This window comes from Phocoena phocoena, chromosome 16, assembly GCF_963924675.1.
Source record: "Phocoena phocoena chromosome 16, mPhoPho1.1, whole genome shotgun sequence".
In the NCBI taxonomy this organism is placed as follows: Eukaryota; Metazoa; Chordata; class Mammalia; order Artiodactyla; family Phocoenidae; genus Phocoena; species Phocoena phocoena.
The window spans coordinates 5,155,299-5,174,573 of NC_089234.1; the positions used below are offsets into that span (position 1 = coordinate 5,155,299).

General features: G+C 46.8%; 2 protein-coding genes across 2 annotated transcripts in view; one reads left to right on the forward strand and one right to left on the reverse strand.

Moving 5' to 3' along the window:
* Positions 1-8,646, forward strand: part of INSYN2A (inhibitory synaptic factor 2A) — a 36,702-nt gene extending 28,056 nt beyond the window's left edge. Inside the window, exon 3 of the mRNA XM_065894922.1 lies at positions 8,466-8,646. Coding sequence (XP_065750994.1) covers positions 8,466-8,646 — 181 coding nt within the window. The remainder of the gene's footprint in view (positions 1-8,465) is intronic.
* DOCK1 (dedicator of cytokinesis 1) overlaps positions 1-19,275 on the reverse strand; it is a 474,607-nt gene that overhangs the window by 307,702 nt on the left and 147,630 nt on the right. Inside the window, exon 18 of the mRNA XM_065894212.1 lies at positions 18,183-18,278. Within this exon, the coding sequence (XP_065750284.1) occupies positions 18,183-18,278 (96 nt within the window). The remainder of the gene's footprint in view (positions 1-18,182; positions 18,279-19,275) is intronic.

Consider the following 19,275-nt stretch of genomic DNA (forward strand, 5'->3'; position numbering starts at 1 on the left):
GGGAGGATTTCCTTGGATAATACTTTAGGCGATGTCATTCTGATGTAAGGAAATATGTTTTAATAAAGTAAACTAAACGTTAGAAAAAAACAAAAAAGAATGACCTAACAGACCTCAAAATTCTCCTTGAGGGGCTTCCCTGGTGGCGCAGTGGTTGAGAACCTGCCTGCTAATGCAGGGGACACGGGTTCGAGCCCTGGTCTGGGAAGATCCCACATGCCGCGGAGCAACTAGGCCCGTGAGCCACAACTACTGAGCCTGTGCGTCTGGAGCCTGTGCTCCGCAACAAGGGAGGCCGCCATAGTGAGAGGCCCGCGCACCGCGATGAAGAGTGGTCCCCGCCTGCCACAACTAGAGAAAGCCCTCGCGCGGAAACGAAGACCCAACACAGCAAAAATAAATAAATTAATAAACTCCTACCCCCAACATCTTAAAAAAAAAGATTCCCCAAACCAATAACCCAAGTTTTGTCTATTCCATTAGAATTATAAAAATATATTCTTTCTTTTTCCCCAATATGTAAGGATCAGGTTTTAGTCGTCTTTAGTGACCTTTTACTAACCTTTAGTATCAAAAATTCTATGTGCACCTGATTACAGCTGTAAAAGTGGAAACTGATTGCTCATCTCAACATATTCCTTGTAAAGCAATTAGTTAAAAATTATTCAGCAGAGAAAGGTTAATTATACTGATAGCCCTCCTCTTAAGACCCTCAAAAGTCAAAATTAATGAGGTAGTCACCTATGCCCAAAACAGTGTGAAGGAGTTACATTGTCAGTGTCATGAGCAAATCAGTGTAATTCACTTTTAGACAACCATGTAGATTTTTCTACGAGCTAGATACAGCCTCCAGTCCTTACCTGAGTGCCCTAAGTTAGCATGTAAAATTCCTTGGGGACTCAATGACAAAAGAAACCACCTAGGGTTTGCTGCTGTCACTCAGCTGACTCTTCTGCCCCATCAGCCGCCTTGAAGGCACTGATCCCACAGACAACACATCCCTGGAGGTGTGGTAGGGAACCCGGGGGTTTAGACAGGTCACCAGTGACACCATAAGACATGCACAAGAAACTAATGGTTTTCTGGCCTACGCACTGAGAACTGTCACTGCTCCATATTCTCTCTCTCTCTGCTCATGTCAGAAGAGGGGAAGCTCCTGAGAGCGTCAGCAACTCAGCGTTCTGGGCTGGTGGCTCAGAGGGGCCGGGCTGCTCTGCACTTTAGCTCAAGCACTGTGACCGCAAGTCATTCCTCTCTGGGCAACAGACTGTCCGTCCTCAAGATGAGAACAGAAGACAAGGTCACGGCCAAGATCTCAGCCGACCCGACTCAGGGCACCTGGCTGGGTGTTCCAGCCCTGGCACCTGAAGGACCCACTACAAACAATTTTGGAGAGTCCTGTGTTTTCTCCTTTTAACTGCAGTTACAATGCACTTCCTGCTCAAAGATTAAAAAAAATAATTGTGTGCTCTTTGTTGAGGCCAGGGACAGCAGTGAACTGGCAGTCCACATTTAATAATTATCCATCCCTTCTAAATATAATGTCTGATCTTGATGGCTTGCTAGAAGTGTGACATCAGATATGCTTAATACACATGTGACACTGTTAGTGATCTGGTCCCTTTCTTACTCGAGAAATGATTATGGTTGGAGGTTATAAACAGCGCTTGAGCCTTTCTGCCTCGACCTCTCTGTGGCGCAAAATTATAGGAGGCTCAAACGCAGTTCCCTGATCCCTGTGCGTCTGGTCAGCCCTCAAATGTGGGCACTTAGATGAAGCCCGGGTGCCAGACCACTCTTTGCATTCCAGAGGAGTCACAGACAAGAAAGATACCGAGGATGGAGCTTCAGTCAAGCATAAAAGGAAGGACTGTCCTCCTGCGTGGTCAGGCTATGTACCACGATGTATTCAGAAAGGTCACTGTCTATAACTCTGGATACTTTGGAATATACTTTATAGCTAGGATAACTGGCTAATGTTTTGCTTTTTATAACCATAACCATAATTTCCTTGCCATAGGCCATCACGAAAAGGGAATAGATCTTATAGTTCAGGTATTAGTACTATTGAATACCCATCTATTTCTAGTATTTTAAATCTTACAGTGACTCTGTAAACTTTGATTAGGCACCTACTGTGTGAAAAAGTGGCGGAAGAAGGATTCAGAGTTATGATGAATCATTTCTATGTTCAAATTATTAATACTGGAAACTACTGGAACAAGCTCCATACATATACACAACAGGTATATAACGTATGGACATATTTTCTGTACATATGTTCGCTTTGATGAGTGAGTTATAACTAGAAAACAGAGGCAGCATTCTGCTGAGACTGGACGTGAGGGGATTCGGGTTCAGTTCATCAGTTTATTTCAATTCAGTAAACAGAGAGGTCACGTGCTGAGTCTGTCACTGTATTAAAGGCACCACAGATGCAGTTGAATTCAACATGGTCTATCCCTCGATGCGTTTCACAGAACTGAGAAAAAGTAGCTATGATCCAACATGAGCCAGAAGTGCTCTGATAAAAATGTGCAGAGACCCTGAGCAGTGTGGACCAGAGGAGTTTGGACGGGACGGAGGGGCGGGCACATGTGGTTAGTCTAGAAAATCCATGGAAGGAGGAGGCAACAAGTGCCCTCGGTTTAAAGGATGAGCGGAAGTTTGTCAAGGAGTTTCAGGTTTTCCTAAGGTGACTCTGGTACTTGGAAAACACGTTAGGGCAAGAGAGAGATGGAGAGAGAAGCACTGAACGGCTGTTTCAGTGGCCAAAGTGAAAACTGCCTAAGTTCTTTGGGGGCAGAGGAAGGCGCTGGAGATTGCTGAGGGTGGCTGCACGGTACCCAGCTGATGGAAGCAGGTGGGAAGGGCGAGTCCAGCTAGATGCCAAGGTGCCCGGCATGGCAGCTGAGTTTGGGAAGACAGAGCAGCAGGCTGGGGAAACGCTCTGATTCTGGACATGCCAGATGGATGGGGCCCCTCAGTAGTCACACGGGGATGCGTCCAGGAAAGTATGATGGCTATTTTGGGTCCTGGTTCTCCCACTGCCTAAAGGCACAGCCGGGACCACATATGTAAACTGAGGCTGCGAGTAAATAAAAAGAGATGTGCCTGGTTCACCAGGCTTGCAAGGGAGACAACCCAGCCTGTTACTTGGAGCCTGACTTTCAGCTTCTTCTGAACAACACTGTGTGATCCAAGGCGCTGACGAGAAGCCAGCCGGACATAAAGCACTGCATTTTGAGGACACTGTGAGAGCCATCGCACGCCCCAGCGAGCTGGCTGCCCCGAGTTTGCCTGAGTTTCCGTGCGGGCGTGGTGGCTCCATGGGGCCCCCTGGCGGTGGGCGTGCATCTCCACTGTCGTTTCACAGCCTGGGAAGCTCAGGTCCCTGAAGGTGGGATGATGTATCCACGGTGGCAGAGCGTGGGTCAGTCAGAGCCACAACGAGCACCGGGGACTCTGCGATCTGATTCAAAGAAAATTAAAAACGGAAGCCTCCGCTCTGCAGTCCACTGAGCCCCGCCAACACTGTCAAGGTTGGAGAAATCAGAGATTCCGGGTTTTCTTCCAGTCCAGGAAACACACAATGCCTGGGAGCCGAACTCACCTGCTTTTAACTCTTCACTGCTACACCCAGGGAACTGGAGAAAGGAATGTTCTAAATCCATTTCCCCTTCAATTAACTCAAGGAGCTGGCGACAGCTTGCTAAGGAAACTGTGGCAGGGCCCGGGTATTTATAGGAGCAGCAGACAAGCAGAGCATCCGCTGGAGATGCTGGGACCACGCTCTTCTGCAAAATTGCATGAAGTCGTGGGGAGAAGTGTTACTACAAAGCCCAGCAGAGACGCCGGGAAGCAAATAAAGCTGGTGCCAGCTGACAGAGCAGCCTGAGCTTCAGCGCAGATTTTTATTTCTTTGGAAATGTAGAGTAATAATTCTGTAAGCAAAGTCCCTACACATAAAACTTCTATTTTCAAGAGAAAAAGACTAACCAAAAAATGCAGTCTGCAGCCCGTGGCTTTAATCCTTCATCATCGTGAGCCACACAGATGTGGCCAATGGCTTTCGGTGGCACACCTGGCAGCACGGCTTCAGTTACCACGGAGCTCTCAACGCAAGCATTTTGTTGGATGGACGCAGGCAGGGGAAGGAGAGAGATAAAACGTAAGTAACGATAGCTCCCGGGGATTCATATCTTGTAAACAGCCCCAGCGGTCCTGGGGCCGCTCTGGATCACCCGGCACAGTCTGCAGTCTGCGTTGTACCTCAGGCACCAAAGGAGAGAACAGCCAGCTTAGCGGAGGCTGGCCTGGCTCCAGTCCCTTCACACTCAGGCTCCGACTCTCTAGAGTCAGGACTTTTTCCAGGCTGCTTATCCTCGGAGGTGCAAGTGTCCCGCATGATGCGTGTGTCCCCTCGACGGTGCGCTACAAACGCCAGATCTGGCCTGCAGGAGGCGGACGGTACCACCAGCAGCCTCCAGCCTCGTGTGCGGCCGGACTCTGAGACCCTGGGCATTGCAGGAAGCTGTGCCAAGCCCCAGCCGAGCCCTAACAGATGAGGACACGGTCTAGAGGCCAGACTTGGAACACACACACTCCTGTCTGCCTGTTCAATGAGGGCTGAGTCTCTGAGCTGGAACTGCTCTGGGAAGGCAGGTCCAAACCGCAGAGGGCAGGTGCACTGCCCTTGACTGAGCTCAGAAGCAGCGTCATACAGAAAACCACAGCAGGGCCTCCAGCCCACAGGAAAAGCGGGAAGGGAATCACAAGACCCCCGGGTTCGAAGAGCACAACTGGCCGCACCCTGCTGACCCCGCCCATCTTAAAGATTTTACCGCAGACTCTTCCAGAAAAGGGGAAGCCAGGAGTAGAAGCGGGGGAGGCAGGCTGCAAACAGATCCTGGTGTGTGTTTTACGACAAAAGTTTCAGCATCTTCTTCGATTAAGTTCTGAGAGACGGGAGCCGGGCCACAGATTCCACCAGGAGTGGGTTCCACAGCACTGCCTGCGGGAGAAGCCCTGTTTACCGGCAGTAAGGAGGGGGCTCGATGGGAGGGAAGAGCAAGGGGGCACAGCCAACATCACCGACCAAGACACAGCAGCCCAGGGCAATGGGGACGAAAGCCGAAACGAGACTTGTCTTTTACGGCTCATGCGTTAATTCTGTAAGTATTACGTAGGCAACTGCCGCGACTCAGTCCGTGCTGTAGGTGCTGGGAGCAGAGACGGGACAAGAGTCACCCCGTCACAGCAGCTGCATTCGGGGGACGGAGGCAAAATGACACAGAGACAAACGCAGTCATCTGTAGTGAGTGCCAAGAAGGGAGAAAGGAGCCGAGTGGGGGAGCTTGCAGAAGGCGCTAGAGAGTAAGGAGGTCATGTGGGCCTGGGGACAGAGGGGCAAGGAGTGGCCAGGACACGTGCTCCAGACAGGGGAGAAAGCGACACCCTGAAGACGGTGACGGTGCCCACGTGCACCGTCTGCCGGGCAGCTGCAGCCAACCCCGCCAACACACCCACCGTGTCCCTCCGATCAGCGTGGAAGCCCAAGTCGAGGGCCATCGCTTCTCCACGAGGCGGCACCCACCCCCCATTCCCCGCTCCCAGGCCCTATCTGGACAGCTCCCTGTGTTAAACAGGGAGGGGCTCTGGACACAGAGTCCAAGTGCCCTAGACTGTCCACCGCTGGCTTCTGTCCAAGTCCTCTGTGCGGACCAGGGTAGCAGGTGCTGCTTTATTCTGGCCATTTGGCTACTAAGACTGAAGGGACCTTTGCTCTGTGTCAGCTAGAGTCGGCCAGACGATTAACCTTCGGACACTGCCCTCTCCAGCCGGCTGTCTGCTTCACATTGACCCCGGTGACTGGGTGTGCTCCGCCTTAAAGGAGAAATGTCCCCCAGTGGAAAACACTGGACAGAGCCACGTTATTCCTACCTGATAGCAGGGCACGGCATCCCCTGGTACCTGGACATCACCTGCCAAGCAGGTGCACTGCAACTTGGGGTGACAGACCGGGAGGGAGGTGCAGGGCTCAAGGTCACCTCACTGCAGGCATCTCCCACCAGGCGCTCACGGCCACTCACACTCCCTCCACGAAGAAACCAGCTCCTGGCGGCAGCTTCTCAGTCGTGGGGGAGTGCAGACAGGAATCAACAGATGAAGTCAAGTCACTTTGTTAACAAGAACTCAGATTAGATTACGCTGTGGTTCAGTGGTGGTTCTGCGGTGTGATAAGTTGGTTAATAACAGGATCCCCGATGTAGGAGCTTAATGGGAATTCAATAATTACAGGTACCCAGAATTGCACTGTTAGCCCAGGAAATGCTAGCACCCACCCTCTGACCTAATAACACAAAACCTATCTGGGCCTATTGAGACGGTTATGATCTGGAGAACATGCTTTCAATACTAACCAAGCACCTTGACAAAATTACTCTTTTGTACCTAAAATACCATATTGGATGCTATACTATCTTACAGACTCGATGGCAAGGTTCTTATTTTCCTTGTTAAATGTCCAAGTTGAAGAATTCTTGAATAGGTATTTCTTAATCATTGTTAGCTCTTGTCCCCATTATACAATTAGTGACCAACAAATGATAAGGAGAAAATAATATCTGAATTGCATCTTATAGTTTAGGAAACTCTTTCAGGACAGGGGGAGTGGGGAGGATCCTTACCATTTTTCAGTAAGATACCAGGACAGTAATTATTGTACCCCTTCAAGTGAAGGAAACCGAACCTTAAGGAGGTGAAGGGATTTATCTGAGCCCCCACTCACTCCCTCCCCGCTCCGCAGCATAAGATGAAAAGGCCAGGAGGGAAATCCCTGTTCTTCCCACTGAAACAATAACTGAGGCTCGTGTTTCACAAAGGCAGCATGTCCTGAGACCTGCACTTTTCACAACTGTCCCCAAGAGGAAGCATGACTACATTATCCCCTGTTCTAGATTAGCAAGTCATGAGTTCACGGGGTTTTATTCTATTTCCTAGAAACTGCAGCCTAACTCAAAGAGGCCATTTGAAACGAGGGGGGGAAATAATTTTTGTTTTGGGAACAGGGGGAGAACTAGCCATAAACGTCTCTGACAATATTTTTAATTTTTTCACTAATACAGTCTTTGATGATAAGAAAAATGGAACACTGGATTTAAAGCATAAAACGGTCCATTAGCTGGGTCTTGAACTTGTTTTTAAAACTCCAGATAATACAGCTTTGCTGTTTTTTGTCTTTGCAAAATGTCAAAATGTAGCTAGGATTAACGGTTCTCTAAATCAACAGGACATCATATGTTTGTAAATGGTTTACGGTTCCACTGGATGTAAAATGTTGAGCTCACGTATTATCATCACTGCTGAGCCTTTCGTGAATCTACTGACATTTCCACTGGCACCCGGCGCAGAAGTGGAAGCCGCACAGAGTGGACATCTCCGGAGGCCTGGCGTGATGCAGCGCCAGGTTCAAATTCTAGGGGTACAGGCAAGGGAACCAAAAGGGAGGCGAGGCCCGTTGCCCCTGGGCTGATCACAGAACAGTGACACTGGAGCAGGGGGGTCCTACCCAAAGTTAAGGGGTCAACAATGGTCCCTTCCAAAGCCATGAACGGATGGGAGGACTCTAGGCCAAATGCAGCATTCTCAGGAGAAATTTCATGAGACACAAGAAAACCAGCTTTAACCCTGTCGTTCTAACACAAACCCTGTCACTACTGGCAAATGTCCTTCCCCATGGGTGCATGTTTGCACATTATGGCTTCAGCCACGTAACTACAGTTTTGTTATTTTCACCGAACACTGTCTTTTTGCCTGGAAAACTGTCTTTGCGAGCAACTGAGTGATATTCAATGGTGTTGACTTGATAAAACACACTCTTTTCCCCAATGTTGGATATTTGGGCTCTTACCAGTTTTTTAGGCAGATGAGATTTTTTGCAAAGGAGACCAGAAGCCAAGGTCACTTCACTTTACAACTGTTTCAGGTGAGATAAATGGTTTTCTCTGACCTTGTGGAAAGTTGCACAGAGCTTCCAAATACCTGGTGTACATGCACTAAGACGACCCTGAACACTCATATCTTCAGTTACCTCTCTGTCCCGTGAAGCACATGTATGCAGTCTATGGACAAGCAAAAGGGTTACTCACATGTCACATGTCTCATTTCAACAAACACATATGCTTTCACACCAACTGTGTCCATTAATAAAACTTCAAAAGTTGGCAATGAATGCAAATAAGTTACTTTTCAAAGAAAATGAAACTTTTGGAGATAGTTCACAGTGACCGAGCACTAAAACATATTATAGCCAATTGCTTAATACTGAACCGTCAAACGGCATCATAAACACCATCCGAATGATCATTACCCTGCCGGGATGGTACCAAATTCTGCTGTCTCTAAGGGAACTCTTTATATAGGAAAGACCAAGCGCTAAATTCTTCCCTCTCTTTTCTTTCTAGTGTGGAGCTAGATTTTAAGCAGCAAGAAGACAAACTCCAGCCAGTTCTGAGGAAACTCCATCCTTTCGAGGAAACTCAGGTCGCACACTCGCCTTACTCTCAGGAGACTTACTCAACTCCCAAGCAAAAACCCAAAACTGAATCTAAAAAGCACGGACGATGGAAACTCTGGTTCCTTTAAAACTCACGGTGTTTGGAGTCTAAAGGCCGTCTTTAAAACCCACTGGAGTTCAAAGTAAATCCTTTCCCAAAACGAATAGGACGGAGTGAACGGTGGCTGACTCGGACACCACCAGTTCTCACCCTGCTTACCAAAAAGGCCTTTGTAACAGATCAACTCACAGAAGCGAAGTAGTACATGTCACACCTTGCCAGCTGTTCTTTGCAGTTCGTGGATGTGGGATGTAATACCGGAAACGAAACTTAACATAGTCAAAGATGCTAAGTAAAAATTCTATGCCCGCACCCCAGATCAGCAAGGATTACATTATCAACCTGCAGAATGGCAGGCTGTCACTCTGTAACACAGCTAAAACTCATAATTATTTTCAAGCCTTTATTTTTTTTTTTTAATACTGAGAAGAAAAAGTAGCCCTTACATTTGCAAAGGACTTCATTTTTATGTTTAATTTTGCAAATAAGCGGGGGGCGAGTGCAATTTTCAGCACATCAAATTCCGGAGAAAGCACAATTTTTTTCAAGTGGTCGGAGACCATGAATAATCTCTAAAATGTGACTATATGTATATTTGCCTCATGTGCTGTAGCGCTAAGCCAAGGGACATCTCAGCGTCACACTGACACCTCAAATTCAGCGTTTGTTTCAACTCCAGACCGGTGACGTGCTTACTGCTCATCCTGCAAATGCCCAGCAGCCAGGAGTCCCCCAAAGTCAGGACATGCAAGTTGCAGGACATGCAAGTTTAATCACTGCAAGTTGACAGGGTCAGAGCTATCGGACACTAAGCTTTCGTAGATCTCATTTTTAATCTTTTGGTACCCAAAGGCCAAATGATAAATCCTGGCAAGAATTTGAAAACACACGTAGAGAGATACACAGCAGATAATACAGTCACCAATAAATCACAGGCGTTCTCTGCCACCGGAAAGTGTTTCTGTGGATCAATCTCTGAGACACCGTTCATCACGAAAGCTCAGTCAGACATTTTATACAATTCGTTATGCTTTGTAACAACTGTAGAAGATCTGACCATCTCAAAGAGAAACCGCGTGCTTAGTTTAGCTGCTACCAACAAACCAACTAACGTCACCTACATTTAACCTATTAGTGAGCTGTACTAAATGACATACCTAGGGGAAAGCTGTGAATCAAATGTTTTTAGGTCTTTTTTAAATAAATCGTGACACTTCGAGTTCTCTTTTGATTACACATTGCAATATAAATCTTAGTTCCTTTATTTTTTCACTCATTCCTTTGCACCTTTGCAAGTACCTTTTTATAGAAATCAAAAGCCCCTAGTCTATTAAGGACTCTTGTCTATCAAGTTTTGGCTTTTCACAGTAGGAAGTAGGGATCTTCTTTTGACTTTTTTTGGTTCAACTTTAATTTTGAGTCGTTTGTGAATGTACAATGAAACCGAGTCTTCTGGTCTCTGTCCAACCGTTTCTTATCTAATCTCGTGCTCACACGCACACCTCACTGACCAGATGCCAATAAGGTGGTCGGCCTTAGTGAAAGGATCTACCTGCGTTTCTCAGATTGGAGCTATTTCTTGCCACGCATTTTCCTCCTGACTCAACAGCAAATCTATTTTCATTCTAAGGGTTTTGATTCTAGAAAGACCTTAGTGGACTTGAAAAAAAAGTGACAGGAGTATCTCATGTAAGCATTCTTTGGGGATTACTCAAGCTATATCACAGATGTGTGCTTTAAGTAAAAGAAAAACATGCATCTTTTGTGGACATGATACATGAGGATACAAATCCTTGAATATCAGTTAACAGAATTGGGAAATATTTTTGTGCAAGAGGAAGGCTAAGTTGATCCTGTACCATGAAGGAAGTGCAATTGTTTCATGTAGAGATAAAATTTAAAAAAATGTGTTTCATGTATTTTCTACTCTTTTTAACTAAAGTTATAAAAAATGTTTGCAACAGGCTCTCTCTCCTTGTGTTTTCAAAACCCCGACTATCTCAGTGAATTGAAATAAGGGTGTTAGCAGCTCTCTGCTTAGAATCATAATTCCGTCTAACAAAGAGGACATCTAGTAAACAAAGTAACATCACTGTGTGAAAGCAGTCTAGACAAAAAAAAAAAGTTAATATTTTCAGAATCAAAAAGGAAACTGAAGATAAATTCCTATTTAAAAATGAAACTGTCTTCAGAATAGAAAAATATTTTCAAACTCATTTCATAGTTTAACTGCAATGTGTCCTAACAGATGATGACTCTTCTCTTAGAAAGATTTAAGTAAAATCTTTGATACAAAACCAAGGTAAAAAGTACCATGTTCCCTCATATGTAGATGTACACATGGCATTACGTATAGAGATTAAATTATTATACTTGTCACTAAGTTCTTTATTAATTTTTAAATAAAAAAAAAATCAAAGGTCATGTTTTGTGTGGCTATTAATCTTATTTCGTGGTTTCAATAATTTGGTAAAAAATAATCCGAGGAAATAATAATAAAGGAAAGCTGTTCGGGCTGAAGAGAACTCCATTGGGTCTTTGGGAGAGGAGAAGGGCCGTGGGCACTGCCTACTGGCCTGGTCTGGCTGGGGAGGGGGCAGGGCTGAAATCCAGCTCAGACTCAGTTGACCAGACCACGCACCCTGGCGTGGGCTTCAGCTGCCAGGAGAACAGGATGGCTTTTAAGGGCAAAGGGCACCATACACAGCAGGATCTGGCTGAGGTCTAATTTTTGTTTTTATTTTATTTTTTTTGCGGCACGCGGGCCTCTCACTGTTGTGGCCTCTCCCGCTGCGGAGCACAGGCTCCGGACACGCAGGCTTAGCGGCCACGGCTCTCGGGCCCAGCCGCTCTGCGGTACATGGGATCCTCCCGGACTGGGGCACGAACCCGCGTCCCCTGCATCGGCAGGCGGACTCTCAACCACTGCGCCACCAGGGAAGCCCAGGTCTAATTTTTAAAGAACCTCCGGGGGACAACTGAACTCATCAGTGTTTCCAGGGCAAACCCTGCCATGCCCCCCTGGAGACAGATTCTCTCTAGATCATCCATCAAGCAGGTCCACAGCCCCAGGGGGTCGGCCACCTCCTTCCTTTCTTCTTCCCTCCCCGGGGTGGGGGACCAGTGCCCCAGTGGGACTGAGCACCCTGCCTCTCCCACAGAGACCAGCGCAAACCAACCTCCTCTCCCAAGGGAGAGGGCCCCCTGGAAACTCAGGAGAGGAGAGGTCACCACCCCCTCTCCTGGGCTCTGCAATAGCAGAGTCCACTTGTGCAAGGTGCGGGAGCAAGAATTCGGCTGAGATGGAAGGCTCCCACTGCCTCACAAGTTCCTCTGGGGAAAGAGTGGGTGAGTGCAGATCAAGTGTAGGGTAGAGAGGACGACCCAATGCTCGGAGCACCGGGGGAAAACTCCAAGTCACATTCTACAATCATCTGTGAGCCGAATACTGGTGCGGCCTCAGGGTCCTCTCTTACCGATAACTAGATCCAACAAAGGGCATTCTGCCACACAGGTGCCCACCAGTCGTTCTGAAAGTGTGCGACTAGCCTCCAAAGAGAGGTCCCAGGCCTCTGCATCTGGTCCTTCCATCTCAGACTCTCTCCCAAAGCAGAGTAAAACTGGGGAGAAAATCAAGGTGTGGGGAAACCTTGCTGTCTTGGAAAGGGCATATGAAGTTGGCAGAAGTTTCCCACATCCTATGAGGTTGCCAAGGTGTCCGCTGCCATGGAGACCTGAGGGGTGGCAGAAATGGCATCATCATTCATGGCCCACACCCGGCCGACTCCAGTCTCAAACAGCAACCACGAGCACGCCTTGCAAAGCCATTCTCCTTAGGGTGCCATCGTAGGCAAGGCAGATACACAATCCTCAGTTCCAACTCAGAAGACACACCATTAAATTCAAGCGCTGCTTTGTGCTTCTCATCGAAGAGAGCAAGGACAAAATACAAGAAACGGGCCGTGAACTCCTCCATTCCACCCTGCCTGTGAGGGCACAACACGTTTACAAAGCCCACCACGGCTGGAATGATTCTTTTTTTTTTTTCTTTTTTTTTTTTTTTTTTTTTTTTTGCAGTACGCGGGCCTCTCACTGTTGTGGCCTCTCCCGTTGCGGAGCCCAGGCTCCGGACGCACAGGCTCAGCGGCCATGGCTCACAGGCCCAGCCGCTCCGCGGCATGTGGGATCTTCCCAGACCGGGGCACGAACCCGTGTCCCCTGCATCGGCAGGCGGACTCTCAACCACTGCGCCACCAGGGAAGCCCTGGAATGATTCTTTGGGAGCATTTTTATCAGCAAATAAAATTTGACGTGACCAGTAAGGAAGACAAGAGTCACTGGTGCAGCGTCACCTAAAGATAATAGCAGCTGACCCGATACTGATATATCTCCTTTTATCTAGAAAAGCTCTACCGCCGGCACATTTGGCATGGGATAAGTGTGCAACCAACTTATTTACAGGAAGAGAAGAACTATACGATTCAGAAATAACGTTCTGTTTTGTGAACTAGGGATAACTCATCGTGCTGTTATGCGCAGAATACGTTTTGGCAGATCAGAAGGTCATATGCGAGCAGCATGATGCCTTTTAAGGAGCTCAATAATTAATTTAAGATACAGTTTGGGATGAACATGCAAGAATTGCACGGTATATTTTACCCAGGTAATGATATGGTTTTCATTTCCTCTGCAGTAAATCCACAGTCAGTGACCAACCTTGAAAAAGTACTACGGCCACAGACACAGGTGAAAGGCAGGCAAAATTGCTATACCGATACCATATGGAAATGAATTTATAAAGTCATCACAACTCACACGTGTACCTGTGATAGGATGATTTTCTGGAAGTCAGATGTTTCCTAAGTAGGTTTATTAACAAACATACAAGTTAGAGACACTTTTTGCAACACTCATAGAGAAAAACCAGATACTGTCCACTTGAAACGTTTATAATGCATTGCTTTCTTTTGCAAGGCAAGATTAAGAATAGCATTTTGTTAAAAGCACATTCAGACGTAAAGTCCATTAGAATAAATATCGCAAAACAAATGTTCGTGCATGGGGAAATAACATCTTTGTGTAAATATTTGGTGATGAGTCTTGGTAAAAGGGAGTCTTTTACAGTATCTTTTAAATGAAGAAGTATGTCAAGTCATTATAAATCACGCAGGCTCAAAGAAATCAGTGGACTTTTCACTAGCAGCATCTCTTCCCCACCAATAGTGCCACTGTCACGATGAAACACACCGCACCCGTCTACGTCCCCTACGGCTGGTGTTCGGAGTAGAAACAAAAGAACTTCCATCACTTGAGTCTAGGGAATCAGGAGGTCTGGTGGTCACAAGAACAAGTGGAGAATGCAGGAAGAATGTTTCCCTTTCTTAAGCCTACTTCTGTGGATTTTCCAAGGGAACCTTTCTTTTGAAGAAGGCCACGTTTTCATTTTCGTGAATTAGTAATTTTCAGTCTTCTGGTGTGTATCTAGGCCATAGAAAAACCTTTAAAAGTCCTTCTCACTCAATTACATTTTTAAAGGACCCATCAACAAAATGTAAATCTGATTATTTGAAAGAGGCAGCAGAGGCTAATATCACAAGAGAAGGAAGGGTCACGTGTACTACTCATCCTGTCTGCTCTCAACCCAGCTTTGTTTACAGCACTTACTCCAGCAAAGACACAGGCATGTGTGTGTTGGTGGGGGGGGGGGGGGGGCGGGGGTCAAGGGACGGGGAAACTATGTCACCTGCCCACCAGACAAGAGCACCTAAGCCACCATGGCCCCCTGCTCAGAACCATACACAATGACCAAGAAGGTGCCCAACGCTGATGGCCTAGAAATCTTTTCAAAGAGGAAGAGAAAAATAAAATCTGAAATCAGACAATGTAAAGCTCAGCACCCCACTCAATTATTCTACAGCATTAGACGATCCTGGAATAAAGATAAAATGGCATGTTAATTCTGTGGCAAGGTTACTGCAAGCCTTCTGTGTTAGGGCCTGCTGTAGGCAACCACGCAATCTACAGTCCTACACTTGCCAAATGGAGTTTTGTTAAAAAAACTATAACACTTAGGATCACGGCATATTTTTATCCTCTGCCTGAGATGCATTCCAATAGCCCATTTCAAATATAAAGTTGAAAGGTATAAAATGAACTAAAACAAATGATATACAACCAACTGCATGGTGTTTAGAAGGTACCACAGATACAGTTAAAAGAAGACGCTTATACAGTACATCACAGCTTAGCCAATGGCGTGTGAAGCTCCCCACTTCTCAATTCCATATATAAACACATGGGGAAGCTGTCAGGCCACAACTCATCCCCAACGAATAACTTGTTTTGATGGAAAGAGGCGTCACACTTCTACTACTGTTGACAATATCATGAAATAAATCATTAGGTGAAGCACAGCTATTCAAAACCTTTTTAATCACTTAAATTGTTAAAGTCCATTTTCAGCGATTCTTTAGAATTTGTGAGCTGATTCACAGTTATACCATTTCCATTCCACTGATGCAAAAAAGAGGAGCAAACAGGTAAGGGCTGGGATCTCTGTGGTGTAACGAGATGTTACAGCTGAGCCCAAACAGGCCTATAACCATTTTCTGCTCTCTTTCCACTCTAAAAGGGCCACTGATTACGTTTTTTGGCCACCTTGTCAGGGATATTTTCTTCCCCAGCTCTTCCTCTCATCTAAATTCACGGAGCTACAGCAGTGACGTTAAGAAGCTAATGCATAAATCTGCATGGGAGCCCATGTGGACAGCAAGGCTGAGCTCGGCAGGGCAACATTTCAGTCTCACTGCTCTGTGGACGCCACAAAGGGGACTCATGGTTCCTTGACGACTGAAAGAGTCTCTGAACATCTCCAATGTGAAATGGAGAATGTCCTTCCTGAAAACATCTTAATGCTGTCATCACTCATTAAATAATTACAGTTATATTCAGTTATTTGGTTTTTTTTTGAGATTCCTTCCCTGATGGCCTAGTTCATTCTAGGAAGGAATTTCTGGCCTCCTTGTATACACATTAGAGATGCTGGCATTGGGAGGAGTTAGCTTAGGACCTAAATCCTGTTCCTGCTTCTGGAGACTTCTGGAGAAGGACAGGGCGATGGGGGGATGCGCCTGGATGTTAGGCAGCTTGCTCTAGTGCCCTGTGGCCCCTGACGGTGCCCTGGACCCTGTCACCTATGCAGTAGGAGAAGGGCCACAGCTAGGTAAGACTGAGCCTGGGTCCTCACTTCATGCCCCCTTGGTAAAGGTGCAAGGGCTTTTCCCAGGCACCCCTAAGGGTTCCTTAGGACACATGGCTTCCTCCAAGCCCTTCAGGAAAGGGGCAACCGATCCGTGGTCTGGCCCGTCTTCCTCCAGGACATCCTGACATTTGGTCCACAAAAACGAATGAAGGTGGCAAAGGGCAAAAGGTGCTTATTTCCCTGGGCGGCTGCCGCACTAACTACAATGCCGAACCAGGAGGAATTCTGAGCCCTCCTCTGGGCCTCCTGGACCAGCACTGAGATCAGCACCATGAGTCTCAGTCGCACAGAGACACCAAGGAAAGCCAGCTCTGGCGCCAACCCGGGCTCCCCACAAGTGCCGCCACGCTAGCTGTGGTTCTGGGACCGTTTCCCACCTCTCTGCAAGGCGTTTCTGCAGCGGCCTATGCATGATGAAGCGGAGGGTTAAGTGAGGACCCTCCGTTCATTACACAGTGCCCAGCACGTCCACAAGTGCTCGGTGAGAGCAGCTATTACTTGCGCCGCTATTATCACTGTGTCTGAGATGTGAGAAATTTCCCAAAGGCATCCAGGACCACATGGTCTGAGAGAAGTCACCACGCTCCATTCTAGATCCTCTGACTGAGCTGCAAGCACGTCTTACAATCTGGCCCCAGGCTAAGGTCCCATCCAAACCGTTATGGGCTTCCTCCCTGCCCTCCTCTCCCCAGTTCAACTGCTGGCCAGTGTGGGCTTATAACCCAAGTGAACACACCCCTAACCAGAGACAGAAACATCTCATCAGTTCACTGGTCTCCACGTCGGCCATGTTCTCCATCTGCCCATCGTGAGTGCCCAACACGTTCACTGTGACACCGTGACAGCCAGAACGTCACCTCAGCCCCGCTGCTCCAGCCTGTTCCAACAGGGGTCTTAGCAGAGTGACACCAAACTTGGTTCAACTTGAAGCCACATTCATTCTTCCTACTTAAAGCCCCCTTGAGTTCCACAATGAGAGAGTGTTCCAGGGGCACCCAGGGCACAATCCCAAGAAGACAGGAACACCGGACCCCGGGGGTGCCCCTGGAGTCACCCCAATTCTTCCCCCACAGGGCTCAGTCTCCACCCACGTATACAAAAGCATTTCCAGCTTACAGAAAAGGATCGTTACGATGAAGAGCATGATTACAGAATGATGGAAAATCCACTGCAAGTAACGCCAATTTACAAGGAAATACTTTATTCCCTAATTTATACATGTTATAATCCAAACCTAAAAGAGATATACCTTAAAAAGGAAACTCTGCACATAACATGTGCTGAAACCCTGAGACATAAAAACTAGACGATTTTACTGGATGGAAACATACAAAGGCAGCAACTATTCTCCTGTGATGGACCCGAAACCACAGACCGCAGCCTTTACTGTGATGCGGCCACAGAAACCAACACAAGCCCAGTGCTCCGGTCTTGCTTTGCGGCCTGACGGAGACAGACGGGTCACTGTACTTGATCCGTTCCCAGGCTACGCAGACAGAACTAAAATCACCCAAGGAAGACCAATGTGCCTAGTCTGATTGCCAGCGAAGACTCCAACTGGATTTTCTGTTCTGTGATTAGGAAAGCTATTTTTTTGAAATGCGATCCACCAAACTCAGTTACACGGTAACATGTACTAGAAATGAAAGAAATTAAATGGGACCTACAAATGCATCTTTTGCCCACGAAACCATATGTAAGAATAATGACGGCGAGGAGGAGAGTGGCAAACTCTGGAAAAAATCACCATAATATGAAAATGCTCCGGTCTTGCTTTAGCAATAAGCTTGCTAAATTATCGTTAAAACTCTGAGAAAAAGAACAGATACCATTCCTTGTCTCGACAATCTGAACGGGACAGACATCTACAATACTTTAGACATAAAACAGCGAAGTCGGAGGGCCTCAATTCCTTTTTAAGGCCCTTCATAAAATTTTATTAATGGCATCTTAAATGTAAATACGTAGAAAGAAACTGCCAGAAGAATGAGGACTTAGAAGAACATAGACATCCTTTGCTAGAAGTAAGCAATGAGAAAACTAGAACCAAATGTTGGTTTGTTACTCTTCAACTTTGACACTTACTTATACTTATAGAATCGTGGCAATGAGTACCTTTAACCTACTAGACTGTAAATAAATGCATCCCCACTGCTTGCTGTATCGTTGTACGACATGGTTAGTTTCAAAAGGCAGGTGGGAAAGAACCACATGGATTTTCGGGCTTGAGAGTGAATGACTTTCCCGGGAAAGATGCTGTCAGCCACAATGAAACCCACAAGCGTGTGTCACCGAGCACTTACGATGAGTTCGGAATCCCGTCCCATGGAAATGACGGTTCGGTTCACTGTCCGGAGAAGCTTCTCCATGATGATCTGGACATGCCTCTGAGTTGGTCCCTGCAGGAGGACACACCAGTGTAAATATACCATCACCTAAGACAGTCATTAACATGCCCGTCCCGCGGCTGTCACTGAATCCATTTATCCTGTAAAGAGTAAATCAATTACAACCCTTAACGAGATGAAAAATGGCCCTTGTCAGAGGCAAAAGCCTTCACAAAGAAAACTCAAGGCATTTTATTAATTATAGTCCATTAATGATAACGTGTTATATAATCATAGTAATTTAATTGAAGCAAACCTTAAAAATAAAAGCAACTCTGTTTAAACAATATAATGTTTATGATCCCTGATTAGCTCACCAATGAGTTTTCTAAAGACACTTGGCCATTTGTAAATGGAAGGCTGACAGATAACAACCATAGATGGCTCTGCATGTCAGGTCCCAATAATGTGGGAACAATCACATGGAATCGAATGTTTAAATATCATTTTAGCACACTACTTAAGATTCAGAGTGCCAGAGAACCTTCTATCAGTAAGAATTTGCTCCTTTGTGTGTGATGGGACTGCCGATTCTTCTTCACGAACTTTGAATGTGTTTAAACGGGCTTTCTAGATGCTTCCGCACAGGCCAGGCAGGCACTACCTCCTCTGTGAGGCTTGGCCACACAACCTCTTTACTCCCGACCTTTCATCTGATAAGAAAAGGAAAAGGCCTGGCATGGGAGCCCTGGACGCTGGCCTTTGGGTTAAGGCTTCCGACACCTTTCAAAGGCAAAGTCCGGGAAGAGTGGATGCAGCCACCATCCCAATGAATTACTTTACCTTACCTCCTTCTTCAAGGGCAGCACCCAGGCTCTGAGGGAATGAGCGGGCACAGCAAGGAAGTGGGCAGGAAAGGTGCGTGCACGCACACGTGTGTGTGCGTGTGGACTGGGGAGGTGGCAGGAGGTCACGTGGGGAAGAGCTAAGATCAAGTCCTGCCGACTGAAAATCCTGGCCCATCTGGCCACTGCTAGAGGCAGACACACTGCTAGAGGCAGAGACAGAC